This window comes from Poromitra crassiceps (assembly GCF_964638095.1).
Source record: "Poromitra crassiceps genome assembly, chromosome: 13".
Classification (NCBI taxonomy): domain Eukaryota; kingdom Metazoa; phylum Chordata; class Actinopteri; order Beryciformes; family Melamphaidae; genus Poromitra; species Poromitra crassiceps.
Genome location: NC_139644.1, coordinates 7,385,397 through 7,412,666, shown reverse-complemented (window position 1 = coordinate 7,412,666; position 27,270 = coordinate 7,385,397). Strand labels below are relative to the sequence as shown.

Genomic DNA, 27,270 nt, shown 5'->3' with positions numbered 1-27,270 from the left:
CCACGGTGTCGTGGGACAACGTACTGCATCAGTAGCCTGGTAAACCAGCCCGTCACGTGAACTCACATTTCATTTGGTTCTGCGTGACGGTCTGGACACAACTCTTCACCCAGTCCTTAGCAGGGGCGGGAGCATGGGTGGGCGTAGTTGCCTTGACAGACAACTCCTTCAGCCAATCAACGTCGGATACAGTCAAACCCAAATCCACTCGGGAGAAAAAAACATATTTTCCGCGGAGAAACTCCACGGTTGCGGCGATACTCCTGTACTTGTTTAATTGTTGTTATTGAGTCTATTTCTGCAATAATTGCACTTTATGGCTGTTTAAACTAGACAACGCTGACATTCCTCCTCGAGACGATCAGGCAAGGAGGCGGCCATTATTGTTTTGTTAGTGCAGTGCTAGTGGCGTTCCTGATTGGCCAACTTGCGCTGTCAATCACAGAACACTGAGCGCAGTCGCTGATTGGCTCTTTCGCTTTGCAGCTTCTGCTTAACACCCTCCCAGGCCTTGGGTCCAGACCGTCTCGCAGAACCAAATGAAATTAGTTGACGTGACGGGCTGGTTTACCAGGTTCTGTATCAGCACTGTCAAAACAAAAAGTCTCCTAAGTCCATGAATAACCAAAATAGAAACCCTACAGACTGAATCCTCTAGATCAGTAGTTCCCAACCTTTTGTGTCTTATGTACCCCTTGAGCTGTTTGCCAAAGTACCCCCTCACTCATGTGTGTCGATGATTCTCTGAAATGTGTTCTATTAAAATCATATTAAACTTTTAGTAGGCCTAGGAGGGACTGTCTGCAATAGGCTAATTAACTAATAACTGGTTACAAATTAAATAACGGTATCATTCAACAATGGAGAAATGCATTATCATGCATAATAATAATAATAATAATTCAAAACATCCATTAAGATTGTAATGTTTTGCAAATTATTTGGGCACCCACTTGTGGGCCCTGGCCCTGGCTTTTCACTCAGTATTTCAGTCTCTTTTCTTAGGGTGTGAGTCTGTGAGAAGATGGACTTGTCTCTGGACGGGATCGGCCAAAACCAAGCGTTTAGAAACAGGATGCTATGGTACAGATGAGGAATGACAAAGTCTCACTGGCCACGAGACCCGAGTCCAGTTTCAGACCCGTCCAAACGCCTCAGAGCGTTTCAGATGGCTCTCTGAGGTTGATTGGACCGGTCTGACATGACGCCAACTGAAAAGTTTAGTTCCAAAATGAGAAATCTACTGTGAGAGAAAATGTGACGAAATCTGGCAACATGACTGAGAGCAGAAACGTGAACAGGGCTTGACATGAACTGTTTTGCTTACCAGCCACTGTGGCTACTGGTTTTCCAAAGTTACTAGCCACCCAGCATTTTCACTAGCCCCAATTGTGTTTTGGGGAAATTACATTTTATTTGATTAATTTTGACTATGGTGTGTGTGTGGGCATCAGACTCAGGGTCTTCCAGACATAGACTTTACTTGGGCGGGACACCCATGTATATTTTAGCTTTTTTAACCAGCCGCTGGCGAGATATATTTTTTTAAATCCGTCCGAGAGAACGACACCATCCACAATCGATTAACTAGTGGACAATCTCCCCTCGCTCTACCCCCTTTTGTAGCAATGACCGCCACAATATATATATAACTCATGAGTCATTACAAAAGTAACATATTACATGTAATATATTACTTTTAGCAGTAACTCAGTAATATAACGTATTACCAATAGGATTTCAGTAATATTATACCAGTTACTTTGTCAAGTAACACAAGTTACAAATTAAGTAATTTAAATCAAAGCCCATATTTAAATAAGGATACAATAATTTCCTAATCAAATTGTGTGTTTTTATGGCACGACTGTCAAATTCTACCTGCATTTGGCGTTTGGGCGGGTGCTAATGTCAAGCCCTGAACATAAAACAACTGATTTCACTATTGTTAGGATAGTAACTCCTTATAGGTCATAAAATGCCAACATTCCTACAGACTGGATCATATAATGTACATTTTAGAGAAATAGAATGTTAAACGTCATGATTTTCTTTTTCAAAATGTAGACACAGCATCTTGGAATAAAACTCGTCATTAGTGAATTGGCCCAAAGTGCACAGCTGTCGTAAATCTGTCACGCAAAGCAAAACAAAACAAAAGCAAAGAGAGTAGATTCATCAGAATAATCGGTCGTTAGATGGACTCAGATCTGGCGGCGGTCACAGAATAAAAACAGGACTCTTTAGATTTCTAATATAATAGCAATTATGACTGAACTGTGATCAACTGTACAAACACAGTAGCAATCCATCGCAACACAACTGCACTCAACTGAACTGAACTCTATTGAAAATCTAATATAATAGCATCGTAGTAAACAAAACATCTCTCTCTCTCTCTGTGTGTTTACACCCTCATGTCTTTAGCCCTGAGGTGAGGCAAAAGTGCTTTGTTGATGCAATTAAGTTGACCAACCACGATCACTCTACAGCTGTTATTGCCTTGGCCGACTGTGAGGTGTACAAAAGTCCCTCCTAGTCATGGCAGATCCTTATGAGGGTGGGCGGGATCTATCCGTCAACCACTGATTCAACCAATGGCAGGCAGTCCCCAGGTAGCGGACCTCGGGACGAACCAATCAAACACTTCCCCTGGAGCCGATTGGTTTGTTCAAACATGACTAATCGGTATCCCACACCTTGGAAACAGCATTCAGCCATTTTGCTTTTAAATTCAGCCTGGCTTCTCTCACACGCCACATCGTGTCAGCTGCCGTTTGATTATCAATTGAATTAGCTTATGATCATCTTTAAATTGCTCCCTTCCATGTGAATGGAGTGCCAAAGTCACGCCCTCTTCCCGGGTTCAGCATCCGCACCAAGGGATTTCATCCACCATTTGTTTTTCCATAGACGTTTCATAAAATGCTTGTAAAAAAATAGTTTGACTCGGTCAAACCAAGCAATTCAGCCATATTTAGAATCAGCTATATTTAGAATCAGCGATATTTAGAATCAGGAGAGAGACCATAGAACATTTCACTCGGACCAAAACAAACAAACCAACAATGACTTGATTCTAAATATAGCTGAATCCCTTGGTTTGACCGAGTAAAACTATTTTTATACGTATTTTACAAAATGTCTATGGAAAAACGAATGGCGGACGGAATCCCGTGGTGCCGATGCCGAACCCGGAAGAGTGCGTGACTTTGGCACCCTATTAAAGCTAGGCCAAGTGGAACAGCTGGCTGAATTTCCCATCAGCCCTCTTGTAGCATCAGAGGCTGCGAGTGACATTTGCCCCCTGCAACAAAAACACACGACTGCCTCCACAGCCGCACTGTGTTATCAACAGTGTTCCTCTGTTCCATACATACATATATATATGTATATATATATATATATATACATATATATATGTATATATATGTGTTATCAACAGTCTTCCTCTGTTCCATACGGTAGAAAGCCAGCATCTACACACTCGGATCCAGCGAGGAGTATCTACTGTCCACAAAGTCTCTCACTCTCAGTCCACCAAGTGTCTTCATGTCCATTTTTCAAAGTTCATTGTCCATAATGTCCATTATTGTCCACTGCAGACATTTGATATAGGAGTTGTACGGATTTCGAGCACTCGGTTTAGACACGGTACGCAAAGAAATAAATTCCTGATTCGACCGAGTGTGTCGTATGGCATCATGTGTTGGCGTTTGGCCAGACGGCTCAAGGAGCCACGAGTAAACCAACTTATGTGACATTATGGTTAAGATGCTGAAATTCATTGGTTCATGCACTAGATGGTGCTGTCCGCACAGCAGCGTGCCCGTGACTGAGCACAGCAGCGTGCCCGTGACTGAGCACAGCAGCGTGCCCGTGACTGAGCACAGCAGCGTGCCCGTGACTGAGCACAGCAGCGTGACTGAGCAGCGTATCAACGAGAAACATCCATTCGTAGCGGTTTTCAACTGAAATTCACTCACAGAGGCTTCAACACAGTTGTAGTGCCTCATGGTTTGGCAGCCGTTTCAGAGAACTGACTATTTCTCTCCTCGGATGCTTAGCAGTGCACCCCTTTCTGTCCCCCGAGAAAAGATCTCTCAGGTGGAGCAGCAGTGTCACTGCTGCCTCTCAGGTGGAGCAGCAGTGTCACTGTTGCCTCTCAGGTGGAGCAGTGTCACTGTTGCCTCTCAGGTGGAGCAGTGTCACTGCTGCCTCTCAGGTGGAGCAGCAGTGTCACTGCTGCCTCTCAGGTGGAGCAGCAGTGTCACTGTTGCCTCTCAGGTGGAGCAGCAGTGTCACTGTTGCCTCTCAGGTGGAGCAGCAGTGTCACTGTTGCCTCTCAGGTGGAGCAGTGTCACTGTTGCCTCTCAGGTGGAGCAGCAGTGTCACTGTTGCCTCTCAGGTGGAGCAGCAGTGTCACTGTTGCCTCTCAGGTGGAGCAGTGTCACTGTTGCCTCTCAGGTGGAGCAGCAGTGTCACTGCTGCCTCTCAGGTGGAGCAGTGTCACTGCTGCCTCTCAGGTGGAGCAGTGTCACTGTTGCCTCTCAGGTGGAGCAGCAGTGTCACTGCTGCCTCTCAGGTGGAGCAGTGTCACTGTTGCCTCTCAGGTGGAGCAGCAGTGTCACTGTTGCCTCTCAGGTGGAGCAGTGTCACTGTTGCCTCTCAGGTGGAGCAGCAGTGTCACTGTTGCCTCTCAGGTGGAGCAGTGTCACTGTTGCCTCTCGGGTGGAGCAGCAGTGTCACTGTTGCCTCTCAGGTGGAGCAGCAGTGTCACTGTTGCCTCTCAGGTGGAGCAGCAGTGTCACTGTTGCCTCTCAGGTGGAGCAGTGTCACTGCTGCCTCTCAGGTGGAGCAGCAGTGTCACTGTTGCCTCTCAGGTGGAGCAGCAGTGTCACTGCTGCCTCTCAGGTGGAGCAGTGTCACTGCTGCCTCTCAGGTGGAGCAGTGTTACTGTTGCCTCTCAGGTGGAGAAGTGACACTGCTGCCTCTCAGGTGGAGCAGCAGTGTCACTGCTGCCTCTCAGGTGGAGCAGCAGTGTCACTGTTGCCTCTCAGGTGGAGCAGCAGTGTCACTGTTGCCTCTCAGGTGGAGCAGCAGTGTCACTGTTGCCTCTCAGGTGGAGCAGCAGTGTCACTGCTGCCTCTCAGGTGGAGCAGTGTTACTGTTGCCTCTCAGGTGGAGAAGTGACACTGCTGCCTCTCAGGTGGAGCAGCAGTGTCACTGCTGCCTCTCAGGTGGAGCAGCAGTGTCACTGTTGCCTCTCAGGTGGAGCAGCAGTGTCACTGTTGCCTCTCAGGTGGAGCAGCAGTGTCACTGTTGCCTCTCAGGTGGAGCAGCAGTGTCACTGTTGCCTCTCAGGTGGAGCAGTGTCACTGTTGCCTCTCAGGTGGAGCAGTGTCTCTGCTGCCTTTGGGAGAACTGACCAGGGGTCAGTTTGTAGTCGTACCCATTAACCAGTTGGCAGTAGATCAAGAGGTGTGCTGGTCAAAGTTCAGCAGGCGGTCTAGTCAGGTGGCCAGATTGTCCGCAGTCTGATTGGTCAGCCGCCATAAGAAGAGGAAAAGGGCGGGGCATAAATGTCTGACACCGTGACGAGGTTTTGGGTCCTAATATATGTTCTTTCAGTCACTCTAGCTGGCAGAAAGCATGTGACATGGTGACGCTGTCATGTGACATGGTGACGCTGTCATGTGACATGGTGACGCTGTCACGTGACATGGTGACGCTGTCTAGCACAGAACAGACCATACCATTGCTATCCTCTTTCTCCATCTAGCATGACTTCACATGGTGCAGTCCAGCTTCAAGGAGAGGGTTTGTCCAGTCAGAGCAACAGTCTCAGCTGTTACAGAACTTGACGCTGTATATAGAACTGGTATTTTAAAGGAGTGATGTTGCTAGTGGCAGGTCTCCTTGGCGAGATCAAATCATCCAACTGGTTGTAAAAACTAAATCTTTGAGGCCGTGATCACATAGGAGGCTCTTTTCGAGGCGTAGGTTGCTGGAGGTGTAACATCTCCTCCAAACTATGTGTCTTACATTTTGGACGTGTCGCATTGAGAGGCGCTGCTCTGGGCACAAGGTGAACAAAAAAGAATCATATGACGCAAGTTTAGATGTTGGAGAACGCACTCGATATAATAAACAACAGTTTTAGGTTTTAAGTACTGTTAGCAAACTAAGCTTGTTCACAGTGGTGTAATGTAACAAAGTATTAATACTTAAGTACAGTTTGGGAGTATCTGTACTTTACTTGAGTATTTGTATTTCTGTCAAGTTTCACTTTTACTCCACTACATTTCCCAAATAAAATGGATACTTTTACTCCACTACATTTCCCCCCAAGCATCTTAGCTACAAAGTAAAATCAGAAGAAATTGGGTAGCCTTCAAGCAAGCAGGTTTGGGGAATTAGTGCTCCTATAGTTTGCAAGTTACGTTAACCACGTTCCACACTCCATTCCAGTTGGTGGCTGTAATGTAACGTAACGTTGTTTGCCAACCGCTATAAGACTCAAGAAGAAGAAGAAGACTTCCACTCAAGCTCAGGCATGTATTTTGCTCGCTTTTTTTTTAACAGCATTTACTTGTACTTTTACTTCCAATACTTAAGTACATTTAATATCAGAAAATTACTTTTGATACTTAAGTACAGAAAATATCAGCTACTTTAAGACTTTTACTTAAGTAATATTCTAATGAGTGACTTTTACCAAAGTCTTTTTCTGAGTAGATATCTGTACTTTTACTCAAGTATGGCTTTCGAGTACTTTATACACCACTGCTTGTTCAGGGAAAATTGAGCTTGATATTATATTGATCTATAATATGCCAATGCATATTAATATATATATATATAATATGATATATAATATGCCAATGCATATTAATATATAATATGATATATGATATATATATATATGATATATAATATGCATATTACACTACCGTCCTCTATTTCACAAGCTGAACAAGCCGCCAAGCTGCCCCCCTGTGGTGAAACTCATCCCTGAAGCAGGTCTATCTTAGCTCTTGGCTGAGATGTCCCGTGTCCTCTGCTTCAGGATGAGACAAAAAGAATCAAAACTACTCGCACACCGCACAGCTCCTTTTCTCCAGATTTCAGGATGCTCTTATTCTCGGTTACTAGCAACGCTCAAAGAAAGCCTCCAATCCGATCACGGCCCGGGCCTGACCCAAAGGTCAGATTGAGTCCCACTAAGTTCTGCGTTCCTAAAAGCTTCGTCTTCCACCTTCCGAGGGGTCACGGAACACCAACTGTCCATTGCAAACTCTGGAGTGTCAACCAACAACATTCTAGAACACCCTAGAGATGTAAAGGTTCTAGAAGTTTACTGACATCAATCGAGAGACATTTCCACGGCATTCCAGACCGACTCTGCAGACATCATTTCCGGCTTCGGGCAAAGACAAAAGGCCGTGAACGGTTTTCCGAAGCTTGGTGGACGTCTCCAGTGGCTCCTGGGACTTTCTAGACTAGTGATAAAGCCCTGTCTGCTGTGATGAGGAGGCAGTGTTTGGGTCCAACTGGTGATCCTACAAACTCTCGTTCATCCTCTGACTGGTTTGTCCTAGTAGATAGGTTTGTCCTAGCAGATAGGTTTGTCCTAGCAGATAGGTTTGGCTGGCAGTGTTTCCACTGGACAGCTGCTGATAGAGGGATGGGGCATGAGGAGAAGAGGTTTATCAGAGAGGGGGACGCAAGTGGAGAGAGAGAGAGAGAGAGAGAGAGAGAGAGAGAGAGAGAGAGAGAGAGAGAGAGAGAGAAGAGAGAGAGAGAGAGAGAGAGAGAGAGAGAGAGAGGCTTCAATTACATTGCTCCTATTGCTGAGCATGGCTGAGTGCAAAGCCTGTCTTGGTGGCAGGTTCCACTGAGACACGCCCCTCTCTCTGTCTTACCAGATCTCTCTCTATCCAATTCACTCTTTGTATTATTGTTCTTTGGACGCCGTTTCTCCTAGAATAGACTGTGATTCTCTATCTCCATCTTCTTCTTCTTCTTTTTGTCTCTCCATCCAATCCCTCGCTTTTCTCTCTCTCCTCCCACTCCCACTCTCTCTCTGTCTACATGTCTTTGGGCTCCAGCTTGCATGACATGTCAAACAGCAGGTTCTGGTTGTCGATCACCTGCAGCTGGCGGACGTAGGCCTTGGTCTGGAGGTGAGAGGGGGAGGGCTCAATGTCCATGGCTGCACAGAGGGAGGGATAGAGAGAGAGACAGAGAGAGAGAGAGAGACAGAGAGAGAGAGAGAGAGATAGAGAGAGAGAGAGAGACAGATGAGAGAGAGAGAGACAGAGAGAGAGAGAGAGAGAGACAGAGAGAGATAGAGAGAGAGAGAGAGACAGAGAGAGAGAGAGACAGAGAGAGACAGAGAGAGAGAGAGAGAGAGAGAGAGAGAGAGAGAGGGAAGGAGAGAGAGAGAGAGACAGAGAGAGATAGAGAGAGAGAGAGAGACAGAGAGAGAGAGAGACAGAGAGAGACAGAGAGAGAGAGAGAGAGAGAGAGAGACAGAGAGGAAGGGAGAGACAGAGAGAGAGAGAGAGAGAGACACAGAGAGACAGAGAGAGACAGAGAGGAAGGGAAGAACAGTAAAGCTGATGTTAGAGACATGAAATGCATCCATCCATCGTTGTCAGTGCATAATGGGTCTTAATGGGTCACCAAAGAAACCAATGCAGTGTCAGAAGTTTACCACAAGATGGAGCCAAACGACAACATCTCAGCACACACTGCAGTAGCAGGCAACAACAACAGAAATGAGGCTATCAATTAGACACGTGTGCACACGCGCACACACACACACCACCGCACACACACACACACACACACACACACACACACACACACACACACACACACACACACTGTTCTCCTTTTGTATTATGTCTGGAGCTACTTCTCCATGCATCGTCACACACATGCTGTGTGTGTGTGTGTCAACTGATAGACTTGTCATGAGGGAGCAAGTCTATTGTTGTCTCCGACCACTGCAGTGCCACGCACACACACACACACACACACACACACACACACACACACACACACACACACACACACACACACACACACACACACACATACAGCTAAGCTGTTAAAGGCCATACATTATACAGTGTATAGCACTATCACAGTGGCTGTTTCATGCTGTAATAGGATGCATGGTCAAATCAACATCAGGACTGAAATATTTCACTGAAGTAGAATAATTAGAGCCGTTCACAAAAAAAAAAACGTTTGCATGACCGCTTTCCAAAATCTCCCCCCTGAAAATCGTCACATTATATGTCGCTGTGGTTCCTGCAGATAGAACCTGTAGGATCAACTAAAGGTTGAAACATGCTTCTGCGTCCTCCTCCACTTGGAGGTGGTCCTACATACTCCAACGTCAGTTTGACGAGGGGGTCGCACAGGAGTCCCCAGCAACATGAGTCAATGTGTGATTTATCACTAGGATATCAATGACTAAGTTAGTCCATGGAGAGAATGTAGTGCGTATACTTGGTAATAGCTTTCACTCTCTCCTGTTATCTAACCATCTATATTATATTATACTCGCGCTGTTCGCGTCCGCTGCGTTGAGTCACATCGAGGAGCTGCACGCAGGCCGCGCCGGCAGGCTCGCCGACCGCGGCGCACCCCTCGGCGCATTCGGCGAGGGGTTTGACGCGTCCTTAACCATCACAACATTAAACGCAGTCATTTCCATCTAAAGCGGAAGCTTCTTTGGTGCGTTTGGTAATAATGACAATTCAGCCTCTGAGCTTCATGCTACGACATGCAGAGGTAATACCATTACTTACCATTAGCATGCTAGCTAATGTGTGTGTGTGTGTGTGTGTGTGTGTGTGTGTGTGTGTGTGTGTGTAGCCCCGAGGCTTGTGCTGTACTAACAGAAGGGAGAGGCAGGGTGGAGCCAGGCAGGTGTACAGTGTGTGTGAGTGAGAGAGAGAGAGAGCATCTGTAAAAATGACTGTATGTGCCTGCTTTATTAGATTTGCATGCAAATGTGCATTCATGCATAATGTGTGTGTTTGAGTGAGATAAATCTGCATTATCACAGATGTGTGTGTAGGGCAGGCATGCACACACTCGTGCTTATTGTGTGTGTGCGTGTGTGTGTGTGTGTGTGTGTGTGTGTGTGTGTGTGTTTGCACGCATGCGTGCGTGTGTCGTACCTAGTTGAGTGCTCCTGTATCGTCTGATAGTCCTCACCATCTCCGCCACTTTATGCTGCAGAAGAAGAAGGGAGGAGAGAAGGGGAAAAGGGAGAACAGGTCAATCAGAGAGAAGGAGAAAGTTGGCAGAAAAAATAAAAATAAAGACAGGAAGAAGATGGAATAAAAGATGATAGATGAGAGAAATAGAAGAGCTTTTATTCTATTATTATTATTATTATTATTATTATTATTATTATTATTATTATTATTATTATTATTATTACAGCAATCTACAGTTGGTGGTCCAAGCTGAAGGCCTTTCCGCTTATAGCCCACTACATCGTCCAGCCATTCAAAGTCACCAAAAACACAGGTACTCGGGTACTCACCACGAGATTAAATATGAATCCAAATGCTGAGAAACTATCTTTTTTGAAGGTAAATAGATCACTGGAACTAACTGGCACCAGTAGCCTGTACTACGAAGCTAGTTTAATGCCTTATCCGAGTAAGTTTGAGTTTAAACCTGGTTTAGCCGTACTACAAAGCAAGTTAACTTTCAATCACCATGGCAACTGACGCTGCAAAGCTAACCTGGTCGCGACCAGGTTAGCTTCAGAGGATAAGATCAAAATCCATGACAGACCCATATAATCGGCTCTCTGGAGTCACTCACCATTCATATAAGATCGCCATATGAAAAATAGATTGCAGTCAACTGAGAATATAACAAGAAAAACATTTGTGGCTCTGTAGGCTACATAATTAAATTAAGCCTACTTACCACTTTATGTCTTAACAGCTCAACGATGCGTGGAGAAATATGATCACTATTAATCACCGCGGCGCATATCATGAATGGACCCTCAAATGGAGTGAGGGTGATATTCTCCTACATGCCAGAAAAGCCTATACATATAATATAGATATGGGATAAATATGGATAGCCCCAGCAGTTTTCTCTTTTATAGTAGGCTATTAGGCTTTATACTAGGCTATTTTATATATGAATTATTCGATCAGTGCAACCACGCACATGAGTGATAGAGATCATTATTCATTGAGCATGCGTTTCTAAATCTATGGTCTAAATAGGCTTACAGATTGTGGAAATGTATAGACTGAGATTACACATTTACATGTGTTGCTGCTGCCTGTATCAATGCAGCTGTATCAATCGCTGATCAAAGTAAATCAAATGACTGATGTGAATACAAGCTGCTGCCTTAGACAGCCCTTCAGCAGACTATCCAACGCAGATTTTCATTCTGACATTAAATCGCGGATACATTAAATATCCGCTAAAACTCTGATCATGCACTGCGCTTCATTGAACGAGGAAATGGGTGTGGAAATGGGTGTGGGCGTGGATAAACTCAGCTGTTCATAATGTGATTGGCTGGCGCACCTCTTTCGCGTGGACGCGCGCCTGTGCACGAGCGAAAAACGTGCGCGTGCACAGGCAGATCCCAGGTCCACTTACCTAGTAAAAAACCAGCGTCGTAGTATCAGTTAACTAGATAGCTTTGATCCTGTTCAGTCAAACCAGATCAAAGGGACTTATCGCGGATCTGTTAAACTAGTTTCGTAGTACAGGGCTCAGGTGTCCAGCGCATGAGCGACATACTGTACAGCGCCTGCACTGTGTACAGCTGAAGCGCTGGTACACGCAAACAAGGAAGTAACTCGGCGTGTGGGTTTTATTACTAAAATGACGTTTCACGTAACTATGGATGATTATTTCATCGCGTGGCGAGTACCAGAATCACAACATGTACAAAGAGCTTTTTGGCGCTGTACCATTTTTTTTTTTTTTTTTTTTTTACATTTTTGGTATATACTGTATTTACCCCCCCCCCCCCCCCCCCCCACTGCCTCTCATGACTTGATTGGGCCTCTTCTGACCCCATTTCCTCTTCTCCTCTCCTCCTGACCGTTCTGTGATGTTGTGTCAGATATTAATATCAACATTTTTGTGTGAAGTAGTTTGAGCTTTTCCTTTTATCTTTTTTATCCGAGATTTGCATGGGTGATACAGTTGAAATCAGCGTGATCACAATAATCACACAGATTCTTTTCGATGCTGATATCACAATATGGCTCATGTACAGTATGATAGATCACATGTTGGACAAATGTTAAAAATATTTATTCCTATTAAAAGTCTTAGCTGATAAAGACTTTGATGCAGAACAGTTGGTTGACAAAATGTATGATTGCAAGTGGCTTTGGACAAAAGTGTCTGGTAAATTATGTCATGTAATGTAATCAAGTTACTGTCAATATGATTTTATGATTCCACTGAAAGATGATAAATCGTGAATATTGAATTACGGCCCAGCTCTACTTTAAGGAAACAATTTCTCTGGAGAGGAGAGAGACGATCAAATCCACTTCAGTCAGTTAATCTGACATGATGCGTTTACTGATGGAATATTTAGAGTTTGATTTATGTTGTGTTACTCACCATCTTCTCAAAGTTCACCAGCTCCCCATGAAACGTCTTACAGCTCTCATGAAGGAACGTCAAGTCTGAAAGAGGGAGCGAGAGAGAGGGAGAGAGGGAGGGATAGAGGGAGGGAGAGAGAGAGAGAGAGGGAGGGAGAGAGAGAGGGAGGGATAGAGGGGGGGGGTGAGAGAGAGAGAGAGGGAGAGAGAGAGAGAGAGGGAGAGAGAGATTAGAGAGAGAGGTATTAGTTATGTAACTTGTCGAAAAAACTGTGAAAGAAATGACCAAGCGAGCTCGTGACCAGAGGGTCGTTGGTTCAATCTCCTGGAGCGGCAGGATAAATCTGGGTGGGGAAAGTTAAAAAACAGCGTTTTCCTTGCCCTCATTACCACCACTGAGGTGCCCTTGAGCAAGGCCCTTAACCCCAACCGCTCCAGTGGAGCTGATCAGTAGCCAGCAGATCAGACTGTGGTTGTACTGCTCAGCTTCCAGGTATGAATGTGTGTGTGAATGTGAACAGGAAAATAGATGGAAATCTCAAAATGTGATTACTCTGATTAATTCAATGAAGGTTAATAACAAATAGGTTAATAACATTTTTAACGAAGTCAAATATTGTTTTATACATGTTTTGATTCTTCAGTGACATGTGACCCAACACGGGATGTAGTAATTCCTCCAACTGCTGTGGCCGAGGCTTTTAAAAAGTTGCACAATAAGAAGGCCAGTGGGCCAGACTGCATTTTGGCTGTTCTTCTTCTGGACCTCCTCTCCTCCTTTGGGGACGCCGGCGTCCTCGGCCCACTTCCTGTCTTCCAGAGTCTGTAATGTAGCGGGCTCATCTTTAAGCGGTGCAGCCACTTCTATAAGTGACGTGTGTGTCCATTGGTAGCATGGGACGGGATGTCGGTATGCTCCGCCTCCTGTATAAAAGTCACGGTGGTCATTCTGCTCCGCCTCCTGTATAAAAGTCACGGCGGTCATTCGGCTCCGCCTCCTGTATGAAAGCCACAGCGGTCATTCTGCTCCGCCTCCTGTATGAAAGTCACAGCGGTCATTCTGCTCCGCCTCCTGTATGAAAGTCACAGCGGTCATTCTGCTCCGCCTCCTGTATGAAAGTCACGGCGGTCATTCGGCTCCGCCTCCTGTATAAAAGTCACGTGGTCATTCTGCTCCGCCTCCTGTATAAAAGTCACGGCGGTCATTCTGCTCCGCCTCCTGTATGAAAGTCACGGCGGTCATTCTGTTCCGCCTCCTGTATAAAAGTCACAGCAGCCATTCTGCTCCGCCTCCTGTATAAAAGTCACATGGTCATTCTGCTCCGCCTCCTGTATAAAAGTCACATGGTCATTCTGTTCCGCCTCCTGTATAAAAGTCACAGCAGTCATTCTTCTCCGCCTCCTGTATAAAAGTCACATGGTCATTCTGCTCCGCCTCCTGTATAAAAGTCACATGGTCATTCTGTTCCGCCTCCTGTATAAAAGTCACAGCAGTCATTCTTCTTTGCCTCCTGTATAAAAGTCACAGCAGTCATTCTGCTCCGCCTCCTGTATAAAAGTCACAGCAGTCATTCTGCTCCGCCTCCTGTATAAAAGTCTGATTGTCTCTGCTTTACACTGTGAACCAGTGGAAACCCAAACAGACCAGCGCAGAGAAAGACAGGAAGTTCCTTTCATCAGGTAGCGAGCTGACCTCCTGCTGTGTGTGTGTATGTGTGCGTGTGTGTGTGTGAGTGTGTGTGTGCGTGTGTGCGAGTGTGTGAGTGTGTGAGTGTGTGTGTGTGTGTGTGTGTGTGCGTGTGTGTGCGTGTGTGTGAGTGTGTGTGTGTGTGTGTGTGTGAGTGTGTGAGTGTGTGTGTGTGTGTGTGTGTGTGAGTGTGAGCACCTGCTGAGTTAAACGAGTGCAGTGGATGAGATGAAAAGAAAGGAACAACTAAGGAAAGAAAAATAACGAGCGAGCACAGACTTTGAAGTTACTAAACGTGTGTGTGCGTGTGTGTGTTTCAGTAGTAACATGGTGCTGATTAGCTAAAAGTGCTAATTAGCGAGGCGGTGCTGCAGTGGATACCCTGCTAATGTGTCTGCCACACAGCGTGTGTGTGTGTGTGTGTGTGTGAGAGAGAGAGAGAGCCAGAGAGAGGGGGGGGGGGGGGGGGGAGCACCACAACTTCACATCTGGCCCACAGCTGGAGGGACAGAGGGCCAGTCTTTGTTTCCAGTAGAACCAGTTCAATTGAAATGATTGAACCAGTATAGACCCCTTTTACAGTTTGTAAACAGCATGACGATGATTTTGTGGGCGGAGCCAAATTCGTTCGAAAGTTACGACTTTACAACTAAATATCCTGACGCCTCCTCCACGTATTTTAAAGCTTCACCAGCAACAGACAGGTTATCTTACACAAATAAGCTAGCTCTCTCAATGGGCTGAGGTTTCTTGACCCGTACTCACTGTCAGGATGGGTCTAGGAGCCAATGCATCGCCAAAGTTGCAGTGCCGCACATCGTCATATTCCTAGTGGTAATGTCCAGCGTCTAGACGCATACGGCACAACACGTCTTTTTCCTGGATTCTGGGGATCTCCCTCGTTTTGGCTTGAGTTCCGCAGAGTTGTGCATACCATGGAGTTGTGCATACCGTGGAGTTGTGCATACCGCATACCGTGGAGTTGTGCATACCGTGGAGTTGTGCATACCGCGATGCGTGGAGTTGTGCATACCGTGGAGTTGTGCATACCGCGATGCGTGGAGTTGTGCATACCGTGGAGTTGTGCATACCATGGAGTTGTGCATACCGTGGAGTTGTGCATACCGCGATGCGTGGAGTTGTGCATACCGTGGAGTTGTGCATACCATGGAGTTGTGCATACCGTGGAGCTGTGCATACCGTGGAGTTGTGCATACCGTGGAGCTGTGCATACCGTGGAGTTGTGCATACAGTGGAGTTGTGCATACCGTGGAGTTGTGCATACCGTGGAGTTGTGCATACCGTGGAGTTGTGCATACCGTGGAGTTGTGCATACCGTGGAGTTGTGCATACCGTGGAGTTGGGCATACCGTGGAGTTGGGCATACCGTGGAGTTGGGCATACCGTGGAGTTGTGCATACCGTGGAGTTGTGCATACCGTGGAGTTGGGCATACCGTGGAGTTGGGCATACCGTGGAGTTGGGCATACCGTGGAGTTGGGCATACCGTGGAGTTGGGCATACCGCGATGCGTGCGCAACGACCCCTGTGACGTCAGCTGTAAAAGGGTCTATAGTCCAGTTACAAGTTATGGTATTTTCACACCTGAAAGTCCGAACCAAGGGTCAGGTTTTTGTCACATTGTATACATTTGATTAGTCAGGTTTCCATCCACCTGTTTTTATGCAAATTTTCAATTTGTGCATAAAAAACCTGAGTGGAAATGCTGCAAAATTAGAAAAAAAACCCTGATAAAATATCGCTAAAAAGTTTTCACGCTTGAGGGGAGGTGGTAAAGTTGACGTATCGATAAAATTAAAATGCGATAAATGCAGTGGAAACAGATTAAGCGAATCTTCCTTCATCATAAAAAAACCTACGCAGTTTCACGTTGCCTTGCTCACAGCAAAACATGACACGTCGGCGTAGCCTACGCTAAATAGCGATACGCTTGTACGATAAATAAGCCGCACGATGTTTAGACCGTCCGCTGTGGTGTGTTTCTACCATGTTTCAGCAGAAGATTGGGGTCAACGTTAAGGCAGCTAACTTCTAGAAGTGAAGTTATATTCACTTACTAACGGCTCCCTGGCTTCTATGTAACGTTATGCTTGCCGAGTGGAAGAGCGGCACCTGGTAATCCAGAAATTGCATTTTATTGTACCTTTGTAGATCATCAAGAAACTTAAAATGAATCACGTGAGGTGTGTTTAATAGAGCCTGCAAGATGACAGCACACATCAGGTCTAGCATCAGATCACACATCAGGTCTAGCATCAGATCACACATCAGGTCTAGCATCAGATCAGCAGAGGGGAAACAGCGTCAAACACCAGATGATTGACAGCTCTATAATTCGCATAATAGCAGTGGATGGAAACGCCCATTATTTCGCATTTTCTTTCGCCGATTTTCTGAAAATTTGCTTAAAATGTAGCTTTGGATGGAAACCCAACTAGTGATTCGGTTTGCTTTCACATTTCAATTAGGACATACGTATGTCCTGGGGTCATGGGGTCGTGGGCTGTGTCTCTACTTTTGACTGGTTTGTAGACGGGTGTGCGTCTGACGAGAGGAGGGGCCAGTTTGAAATCGACCAATTGAAGACGGAAATACAGCAAGACAGCCAATCAAGCTGCAGCACCAAGCGACTAGCAGGCAACAGCAGGCGTCTACACACGTAAAACGTCGCGTCGTGGGGGTCATGCTCTTCTTTGTATTCTCATTCTATTGCATATGACTCTGAGATACATTTGGATTTTGATATGATTATGTCCTTAATCGAAAATCCAAATACAGTAAATACGTTAAAATGTGTGTGTGTGTGTGTGTGTGTGTGTGTGTGTGTACCTTCAGCAGCAGAGGAGTGAAGGGGATGAGCGGAGGTCGCAGACTGGACTTCAGGTCTCTGTAGGACTTATGGTTCCTGGATGGGTCCTGTTGACACACACGCACACACACACACACACACACACACACACACACACACACACACACACACACACACACACACACACACACACACACATTTAGGACTGACCTGTGAGTGTAGATAGGAGCTACATCCAGAACAGTCAGATACTGTATGAGCGTGAGGACCTGCAGCGTGAAGAAAACACGTGTGTGTGTGTGTGTGTGTGTGTGTGTGTGTTGTGTGTGTTAAGAAGCAGCTGTACAGGAAGTCAGCTGGCTGCTCACCGCAATGCTCTCAAACTGCTGAAACTTGCTTCCTAAACTTCCCCGGGAGACCCTGAGAGAGAGAGAGAGAGAGAGAGAGAGAGAGAGGGAGAGACTTTCGGGTGACGTCATTTCCTCCACAGACATTTAGAGAAATCCTTACATAGTTTATATAGTTTAGACTTTTTCCCCCAATTCAAGGAGCTTTATTGACACGACGTAATGTGCACATGTTGCCAAAGCAGATGCAAACATAAACGAGATAGAAATAAAGTAAAATAACTGCATATTAGATATTTCATATTTCATATAGACTATTTCTGGACAGTAACAACAGTAATAGTGATGATAAAAAAAAGGCTCAATTCATTTATGTAGCACTTTTTTTTAAGTGCTAACGTGACGAAGCGTTAATGAATTCAGATTGAACGCTGTCGATGATGCCTTCAGCTCATAAATCATGACACACTGCTATCAGTAATACACTATCAGTCATGATATCGCTAATTCTGCCTCTGTATTGGATCAACGCCAATTTGGAGCTATTGCCCCACCACTACAAGTCCCAGGTCCAGTGCTGTGCATCATGTCTGCTGCAGCATGGCTCCGCCCACATGACCACATTTTACAACCATTTGAATGGGTTTTTTTTGTCTTTGGAGCCGTTAGAACTGCAGCTGAGAGGAACCGTCTGCAAAACTCTACTGCTGTTCTCAAACTGAAGAAACTCTACTGCTGTTCTCAAACTGAAGAAAACTATAGGAAGAGATGGGACACTTCTAAGATGGGGTATTTGGTGTGTGATGTGTGTGTGTGTGATGAGAGATGAGAGAGAGAGAGAGAGAGATTGTGTGTGTGTGTGTGTGTGTGTGCGTGAGAGAGAGAGAGAGAGAGAGAGATATTGTGTGTGTGTGTGTGTGTGTGTGTGAGAGAGAGAGAGAGAGATTGTGTGTGTGTGTGTGTGTGTGTGTGCGCGTGCGTGCGTGTGTGTGTGTGTGTGTGTGAGAGAGAGAGAGAGAGATAGATTGTGTGTGTGTGTTGTGTGTGTGTGTGTGAGAGAGAGAGAGAGAGAGAGAGAGATAGATTGTGTGTGTGTGTGTGTGTGTGTGTGTGTGAGTACCTCCCAGGTGAGTCGTAGTCTGCTGACCGCAGGGTTGTCCAGGCCCAGCACCACAGCCAGGAAGGACAGCAGATCCTGCTGCTGCTTACAGCTGAAACACAGGAGAACATCAGTCACTACAGTTCTACAGCTGAAACACAGGAGAACATCAGTCACTACAGTTTCTACAGCTGAAACACAGGAGAACATCAGTCACTACAGTTCTACAGCTGAAACACAGGAGAACATCAGTCACTACAGTTCTACAGCTGAAACACAGGAGAACATCAGTCACTACAGTTCTACAGCTGAAACACAGGAGAACATCACTACAGTTCTACAGCTGAAACACAGGAGAACATCACTACAGTTCTACAGCTGAAACACAGGAGAACAGTCACTACAGTTCTACACGTTTGGACACACTTTTGTCTTCACTTTTTTAACGCTACTTTTCACATTTTGGAATAGAACACGAAAGACATCAAAACTATTAAATATGACAAATGCAATTATGCAGTGACCAAAAAGTGTTAAACAAATCAAAACCGTCTTATTTTAGATTCTTTCAAGTAGCCTTGATGGCTTATCAACGTCACTATTGACATTTGTGTGAGAAAGTAATTTGAGCAGAAGCCTTTAGATGACAGAACACAGAACACTCAGTGTGTTTGAGAAGCTTTAGATGACAGAACACAGAACACTCAGTGTGTTTGAGAAGCTTTAGATGACAGAACACAGAACACTCAGTGTGTTTGAGAACCTTTAGATGACAGAACACAGAACACTCAGTGTGTTTGAGAAGCTTTAGATGACAGAACACAGAACACTCAGTGTGTTTGAGAACCTTTAGATGACAGAACACAGAACACTCAGTGTGTTTGACTCACAGAGCAGCGATCTTGATGAACTTGCGCAGCAGCTGCACCCTCTTAGGCAGCGACTGGCACTGCAGGATCTCGGTGGCGACCCAGTGCTGCACCTCGCTGCAGCGCTGCAGTACCAGCTCCAGGTTCAGGGGGCGCCAGCGAGCCTGCTCCCCGTGGAACACGTAGCACACAAACTCCACCTGGGACATGTGGGATTTTTTTTTATGATCAATATATTATCAGGGACCCCCAAGCTCTGCAAAAATGGGGTGAAATACCCCCCCCCCCCAAAAAACAAACAAACAAACAAACAAACAAACAAACAACAACAACAACAAAACAAACAAAACAAAAACAAAACAAAAAATCATGCCATAGAGGGTTTGTAAGTTATTTCACATTTAATTAATTTCTCACAAGCTAAAATGTAGTATAACCAATTATATTTATAACCAATAATAATCTAACAAATAGCATCACAAGATCGCCTAATCAACCTTTATGACATTTGTGCCCAGGACAGAAAGCACTTGTGACTTTGTGAGGATTTAAAATGTAAAGTAACAAAGTGCAGAGAGACAAGACAGAGGAGAGAGACAGCACGTCTCACAGCAGCCTGACCTCGTGCACACAGCTGAACAGCTCCCAGTCGAACACCACCAGCTGATTGGCTACTTCCTCCGCTGACATGTCGTGTAATTTGCTGTCACCCGGCGACCAGTGGATCTCCTCAGGAAGAGGAAGCTGTAAGAAATGACAAAAAAACATCTTCTTGTATTTTTATATCAAATTCCTAATTACTTTTACTTCCTGGAATGGCAGGGTGTAAATAAAACATCAAATTATTTTGAACAGTCCCGCCCCTCCCCCCCTCCCATCCAATTAAACCACACTACTCTCCCTAACTGATCTCCCATTGGTTTACACTTTGGAATGCTCCCTCCGTGTGTTATGTACGCCCCGACATCCTGTTTCAACAGGAAATACATCCAATCAATCAATCAATCAATCAACCAACCAACCAACCAAACAAACAATAAATCAGTCAGTCAGTCAGTCACACACACACACAGTCAGACAGTCAGTCAGTCAGTCAGTCAGTCAGTCAGTCAGTCAGTCACACAGTCAGTCAGTCAGTCAGTCAGTCAGTCAGTCAGTCAGTCAGTCAGTCAGTCACACAGTCAGTCAGTCAGTCAGTCACACAGTCAGTCACTCAGTCAGTCAGTTACTCAGTCAGTCAGTCAGTCAGTCAGTCAGTCCCTCACCAGTGAATCCAGTTCGGAGGGTTCGCAGGTGAACAGGTGTGTGTTGACCCCCAGTGTGGTGAACACCGCCTCATCACTGGGCCGAAACACTGCCTTCTCTGCACACACACACACACACACACACACGCACACACACACACACACACACACACACACACACACACACACACACACACACATACACACACACACACAATGTCAAACAAACCTACTGTGTTTCTGCTACAGAAACATTGACAGTCAAAAAGAGACTTGAGAAAGTCTTGAACACCTTTAACTGAACATGAATTCATTCTCATATCAAACCTTCACCCAGACATTTCTACTTGTTAGTGTGTGTGTGTGTGTGTGTGTGTGTGTGCGTGCGTGCGTGCGTGCGCGCGTGCGTGCGTGTGTGCGTGCGTGTATGTTTGTGTGTGTGTGCGTGAGTGTGTGTGTGTGCGTGAGTGTGTGTGTGTGTGTGCGTGTGCGTGTGTGTGCATGCGTGCGTGCGTGTCCCACCTCCAGCCGAGGTGACAGCCACCAGGATGAGGTTCTGGGGCAGCGCGGGCTGCTCCTCGCTGTACTGCAGCTTCTCTCTGACCAGAGCCAGGATCTCACCCACCCGACACGACAGGCGACTGCGGATCGTCACGTACGAGTGATCCGGAGTGTACACCCTGCAGAAAACTACAGACAGAGAGAGAGAGAGAGAGAGAGAGAGAGAGAGAGAGAGAGACAGAGAGAGAGAGAGAGACAGAGAGAGGAGAGAGAGAGAGAGAGACAGAGAGAGAGAGAGAGAGAGAGAGAAGAGAGACATACAGACAGATTAGTAATGTTGCATGTGCAATGTGCATCCTGGATATAGCTTGTTACAATAGCGTTAGCTCAAATGCTAACGTTAAACAGTATGAGGGATGGACAATGCTAACACCATTAGCGCCATATTCTGGGATGTACAGTAAAATAAAAACAGATTTGGGTGATCTAACCTAACCTAACTTATTTTTTTTATTTATTTTTTACCCAGGGGCCACACTGAGTAAGGTCGGGTGCCGCATGTGGCCCGCGGCCCGCCATCTGCCCACCCCTGATAGAGTATAATGTTCTCCTGTCCCATATTATTGGCCGCTCAGCCCAGCTGTTTTCCTATTGGCTGAGTTGTCACAAAGCGTCAAGGAGTTTGAAAAGACTGTTTATGTGGTTAAGTTGTGTGTGTGTGTGTGTGTGTGTGTGTGTGTGTGTGTGTGGCGTGCGTGTGTGTGTGTGTGTGTGTGTGTGTGCGTGTGTGTAGGTTGTATTCCCTCTTGAATAAAGAGGTGTGTCAGTGTGTTTATGATTTGTATAACAAGAGGGCAGGTGTGTTTGCACATCAGTGTGCAAACACACATATTTGTGTGTGTGTGTGTGTGCGCGTGTGTTTGGGTGCATGCGTGTGTGTGTGTGCGTGTGTATGTGTGTGTGTGTGCGTGTGCGTGCGTGTGTGTGTTTGTGTGTGTGCGTACTCTCGTCAGAGCCTCTGAAGGCCTCTCTGGGCTGCAGGCAGGCATCGATGCGTCTGAAGTGTCTGAAGAGCGGGCGCACCTGCTTCTTCCTGCTCTCCTTCTCCTCCTCCGACCTGCACACACACACACACACACACAGACACACACACACACACACACACACGCACGCACACACACACACACACATTTTAACCAGTTGTTTATGTCCACAAGGAAGAAAACAGTACAATGACACAGATACTGAAGGTACAGTAGGTCAGTAGCATGTGGAAAAAACGTGTGCATATGTGTGCGCGTGTGTGTGTGTGTGTGTGTGTGTGTGCGTGTGTGTGTGTGTGTGTGTGCGCGTGCGTGTGTGGTACATGTGTGTGCTTGTGTGCATGTGTGTGTGTGTGTGCGTGTGCGTGCGTGTGTGTGTGCGTGTGTCTTACGGGCAGTGCAGGATCTCAGTCCATCTCTGCAGCTTGAGGACATCCTCCACCAGCTCCGGGTAACGACTCAGCTCCCGAACCGCACACAGGTACAGCTCCTACACACGTGCACACACACACACACACACACACACACACACACACACACACACGCACGCACGCACACGCACACACACAAACGATACAACTTAACACTACACTTCCAGGTACAACCTTCGCAATAATGGCAATTAAATAAAGTAAATGCACGTGTAATGTTTTTTGTGTGTGTGATCCGAAAGTTACAGAACAGAGATAAAGTCCATTTTAACCCGTAGTGAGTCGACTGATGTGTTTTTTGTTTACCAAGTAATAAGTTATTGCTTTTATTTTGAAGGTAAAAATGTCTAGCTTCCTGTATTCTGTATATTTCTAGCAGGCCTGTTTTCTTTGCAGCACTTGAGACTCGAGGAAATCGATGCATCTGGGCGTGAGTTGTAGGGTTGTTTAATTAATTAGCATTATGTGCAAACGATTATATGCGCGAACGTTAGCGGGCAGTTATCGCCCGTTATGCATTTTTAGCAGCTTGTTATCGGACTCTGCATGTCGTGCTAGTTTGTTGAATGTCAATGCGATTCACTTTGTGCCATTAAGGCTGTAGCCTGCATGCTCAGACTGCTGTCTTCCATGCATCAAGTGCATCTGTGTGGTCAGTTTTCACTGTGTCGTCAGTAGGGGTGTCACGATATTCGTCGCATGATATATCGCGATATCGAAACGTCACGATATGCGTATCGTCAGAAAAAAATTATATCGTAAAAAATAATAATAATAATAATAAAAAAATTGCTCCTGAATAATAATACAACAAATTTAGCAGAATCAACACGCATGAGTGAGGGGGTAGACTACTACTGGCATGGCAAAACAGCTCAAGGGGTACAGAAGATTACATAAGTTAGGGACCATTGAGCATGAGTTATTTAAGAAATAGATTGTATACTTTATTTTTCTTTCACCATGCAACAAACATTTAGTTTGTGACAGTGTGACACATTCTATTGCAAGAGAAGCATTATCTTCCATGTTGTTTTATAGTTATTATAATAACAATTTCCAAAAACAGCATTTGTTTTGTATTTTGTGTATTTCAATTCAATTCAATTCAAACTTTATTCCAGACACACAGGGGGTCCATAGAGTACATACATATTATCAACATCACACAACAAATTATACAGTTAAAAAAAAAGAGAGAGAAACAACAAACATAAGATCATAAATAGAGGCTGACTCTCCAGTGTTTACGCAGCCTGGACGAGAACCGAAGACAGCTCTTACCAGGATTGACTATATCCTCAATAATGCTGTTCTGGGACTCATCCAGGCGAGACATGAATCCATACATAGAATGCCTTAAGAGAGCCTCACATGTGTTCATTCCACACGTCACAAACAAGTGACTGGCACTATGCCACCTAGGGACCTTAAGTAGAATCCTCAGGGCATCATTGTAGGCCACCTTAAGCCTCCGCATGCTACCTTTCTTATATGTGCACCATAAGAAAGCTGTATACATGGGAGTGCAGAAAGCTTTAAAAAGTGCACACTTGACAGGACCAGAACACATACTGAACCTGCCAAGCAACATATTAGCCTGAGCATAAAGTTTGCGGCACTGTCTATAGATATCTCTATCATCATGGAGATTATCTGTGAAGATGTGGCCAAGGTACTTAATTTCCTGGCATACAGAAAGATGACTGTCAGATAAGTGAAAGGCTGGGAAAGCCAATTTCTTGTCCTCCTGGCTTCTCACTATCATGACACTACTCTTTTTTGCATTGTAAATTATGTCATGTTCATTGCCATAATTTGAGCACACTTTCAATAGTTGCTGTAGCCCTCCACTGTATGGACTCAGAATGACCAGGTCATCAGCGTACATAAGGTGATTGATGATAGAGTTACCAATAAGACAGCCCGTATTGCACTTATTTAATTCACTAGATAGATCATCCATGAAATGAAAGACTATTTTTCCAGTATTTTCCCAGGGCTCCCTTGAAAAGAGGTTTCGATGTCAACGGGACTCACATGGTTAAATAAATGATAAATAAATACATAAAAATTATTTACTTTTGTTAAAAAGAATATTGTTAAAATATCGTATCGTATCGTTATCGTGAACCCAATATCGTGTATCGTATCGTATCGTGAAATTAGTGTATCGTGACACCCCTAGTCGTCATGCCCCAATTCCCAGGTTATAATCATCAGACCTGCTCAGAGCGTCTAGACCAGTGGTTCTCAAATGGGGGTCCGGGGACCCCGAGGGGTCCGTGGCACTTTGCAAGGGGGTCCGCGAAAAGTTTTCACGAAAATAAAAGTAAAAACTTTTCTTTTTTTTCAAAAGCTTCATAATTCAACGGAAAATATTTTATGCTTTAAATCTAAATGGTTCATGGATTACATTCTAATCTAACAACCATGGAAACAATTAAGCTTAGCCCAAAATCACAAATCAGAATGAGGGGGTCCCCAGTATATTTTCTATCTTGTAAGCCGTAAGGGGTCCTTGGCTGGGGAATACCCCAACAAATAATGATATGCACAGAAGTGTGTGTTTGACATGACGATATAGATATGGTTATGGATGTTTTTATAACTTATATCACTGTAGCAAGGACACAAACTTATAACGACTTGCATCTTTTCACAGGTACCTTTGGGAAGCTGTTGCTGCGGTCTCCCTCCTCCTGCAGCAGCTCTCTGTAGGTGTCCAGGTAGCGGAAGGCGACGCTGAGCACGGCCTGCTTCCTCTCCACTCCCTCCAGCGTGCCCTGCCCCTCTCCCTCCCCCTCCCCTCCATCCAGCCCTCCCCCCCCTGGCCAGCCCCCCTCCTCCCCTCGACTCCGCCCCCCGCACCCCTCCCTCCCCTCGGTGTCCACAGAGAATCTGGAAAGACGAAGGTTAAGGAGAAACCTGGAGCACAGTAGCTTGCAGCCATTTTAAACAGCAACACAACATTGTCAAATGAATAAGTGTTACAGTATCTTGTGCTGCCTTCAAATGAAAGTCGTGAACTCGTTCGTGTTCACGACATGCTCAGCACGTCGTGTTCACGACATGCTCGGCACGTCGTGAACACGAACAGTTGACTAGAAGCCACCGAGGCTAACGATGTAGCCAGCAGCTAACTACGTTAATGCAGGAAATGCAAAGGCATAATGACAGAGGAAACAAGATGAGACTGTTGAGAATATCACACATATTATAACATGACTCTGAAAAGCTCTACACGGCTAATATGACAATATAGTTACTTTCCATGAACGTCGATGGCGTCCGCCGTTGTGTGAAAAGGTCACGAAACACGTCACAAGTCTTTCCACTTATACAGCCACAGACACATTCTATCATTGACACACACACACACACACACACACACACACACACACACACAATCATTACTGAGGTCTGACGTCATGGAGATCACAGCAGTGAGAAAACACGGAGATTCTGTTAACGAAGCGCAGAGAGAGAGAGAGAGAGAGAGAGAGAGAGAGAGAGAGAGAGAGAGAGAGAGAGACTACTGCTAGCAGCATGATGACCCACATATCACTGCACGGGGAGCAGTGTGTTAACATCGCCACAAACAGCACACACACACACACACACACACACACACACACACACACACGCACACACAGAGACACACACACAGACACACATACACACACAGACGCACACACAGACGCACACAAACAGCACACACCCACACACAGAGACACACACACACACACACACACACACACACAAGGCCACACACGCCCACCCACCACACAGCTGCAGGGTAGATGTAGAAGCAGCTTTTAGCCCGTAATAACAGCCTAGATGTGGTGAGACTGACACACACACACACACACACAGACACACACACACACACACACACACAGACACACACGCACACGCACACGCACACACACACACATGCACGCACACACACACACACACACACACGCACACACACACACATGCACGCACACACACACACTGCCTCTGTCTCGTAAAATGCCGTCCCTGCGTGTTTCTTCATGTCTAGCTGTATTCCCCTCAGCTGGCCTGATGGGGGCATACAGCCCCCCCCCCCCCCCCCCCCCCCCCCCCCACACACACACACACACACACACACACACACACACACACACACACACACACACACACACACACACACACACACACACACACACACACACACACACAGGCCAACCTAGGGGATACGATAAATAAAGGTCCTAGTTTTTATCCAAATATGAAATCTCAAAGCCCATTGAAAATCCCCTGATCAGCCTGATGGTGGTGCTGTAATTCAACATGTTTAACTTCACTGTGACGTATCAGCTCCAACTTTGACAAGATTTGGAGGGACGACGGTTCTTTGCGTCGTGTTCTGGTGTGTGAAAGAAAGCATGACGCTTGCATGATGTCACTCATGCAATTGTGATGTCATCAGTGAGTGATGTCATCAGTGGTCACTTGAACAATTTGTCCCTTCATAAAGCCTTCCTTCCGTTTGAGCCGCTCTGACAAACCTCAGGGAATGGCTGCTCAAGCAGATGAGTACAGGCAGCTCCTCCACACT

General features: G+C 45.7%; 1 protein-coding gene and 1 long non-coding RNA gene across 2 annotated transcripts in view; both read right to left on the bottom strand.

Annotated features, from left to right (window-relative positions):
* Nucleotides 1–27,270, bottom strand: part of LOC310787434 — a 755,777-nt gene that overhangs the window by 338,337 nt on the left and 390,170 nt on the right. The window lies entirely within an intron of this gene.
* The window catches only part of rapgefl1 (Rap guanine nucleotide exchange factor (GEF)-like 1), a 62,226-nt gene continuing 43,039 nt past the window's right edge, over nucleotides 8,084–27,270 (bottom strand). The window contains 15 exon segments of the mRNA XM_083649280.1: nucleotides 8,084–8,215; nucleotides 10,203–10,257; nucleotides 12,652–12,716; nucleotides 13,293–13,455; nucleotides 17,169–17,255; nucleotides 17,517–17,540; nucleotides 17,542–17,568; nucleotides 18,616–18,706; nucleotides 19,485–19,663; nucleotides 20,085–20,207; nucleotides 20,729–20,826; nucleotides 21,230–21,397; nucleotides 22,213–22,325; nucleotides 22,644–22,741; nucleotides 25,352–25,583. Of these exon segments, the coding sequence (XP_083505406.1) occupies nucleotides 8,091–8,215; nucleotides 10,203–10,257; nucleotides 12,652–12,716; nucleotides 13,293–13,455; nucleotides 17,169–17,255; nucleotides 17,517–17,540; nucleotides 17,542–17,568; nucleotides 18,616–18,706; nucleotides 19,485–19,663; nucleotides 20,085–20,207; nucleotides 20,729–20,826; nucleotides 21,230–21,397; nucleotides 22,213–22,325; nucleotides 22,644–22,741; nucleotides 25,352–25,583 (1,648 nt within the window). The 3' untranslated portion in view covers nucleotides 8,084–8,090.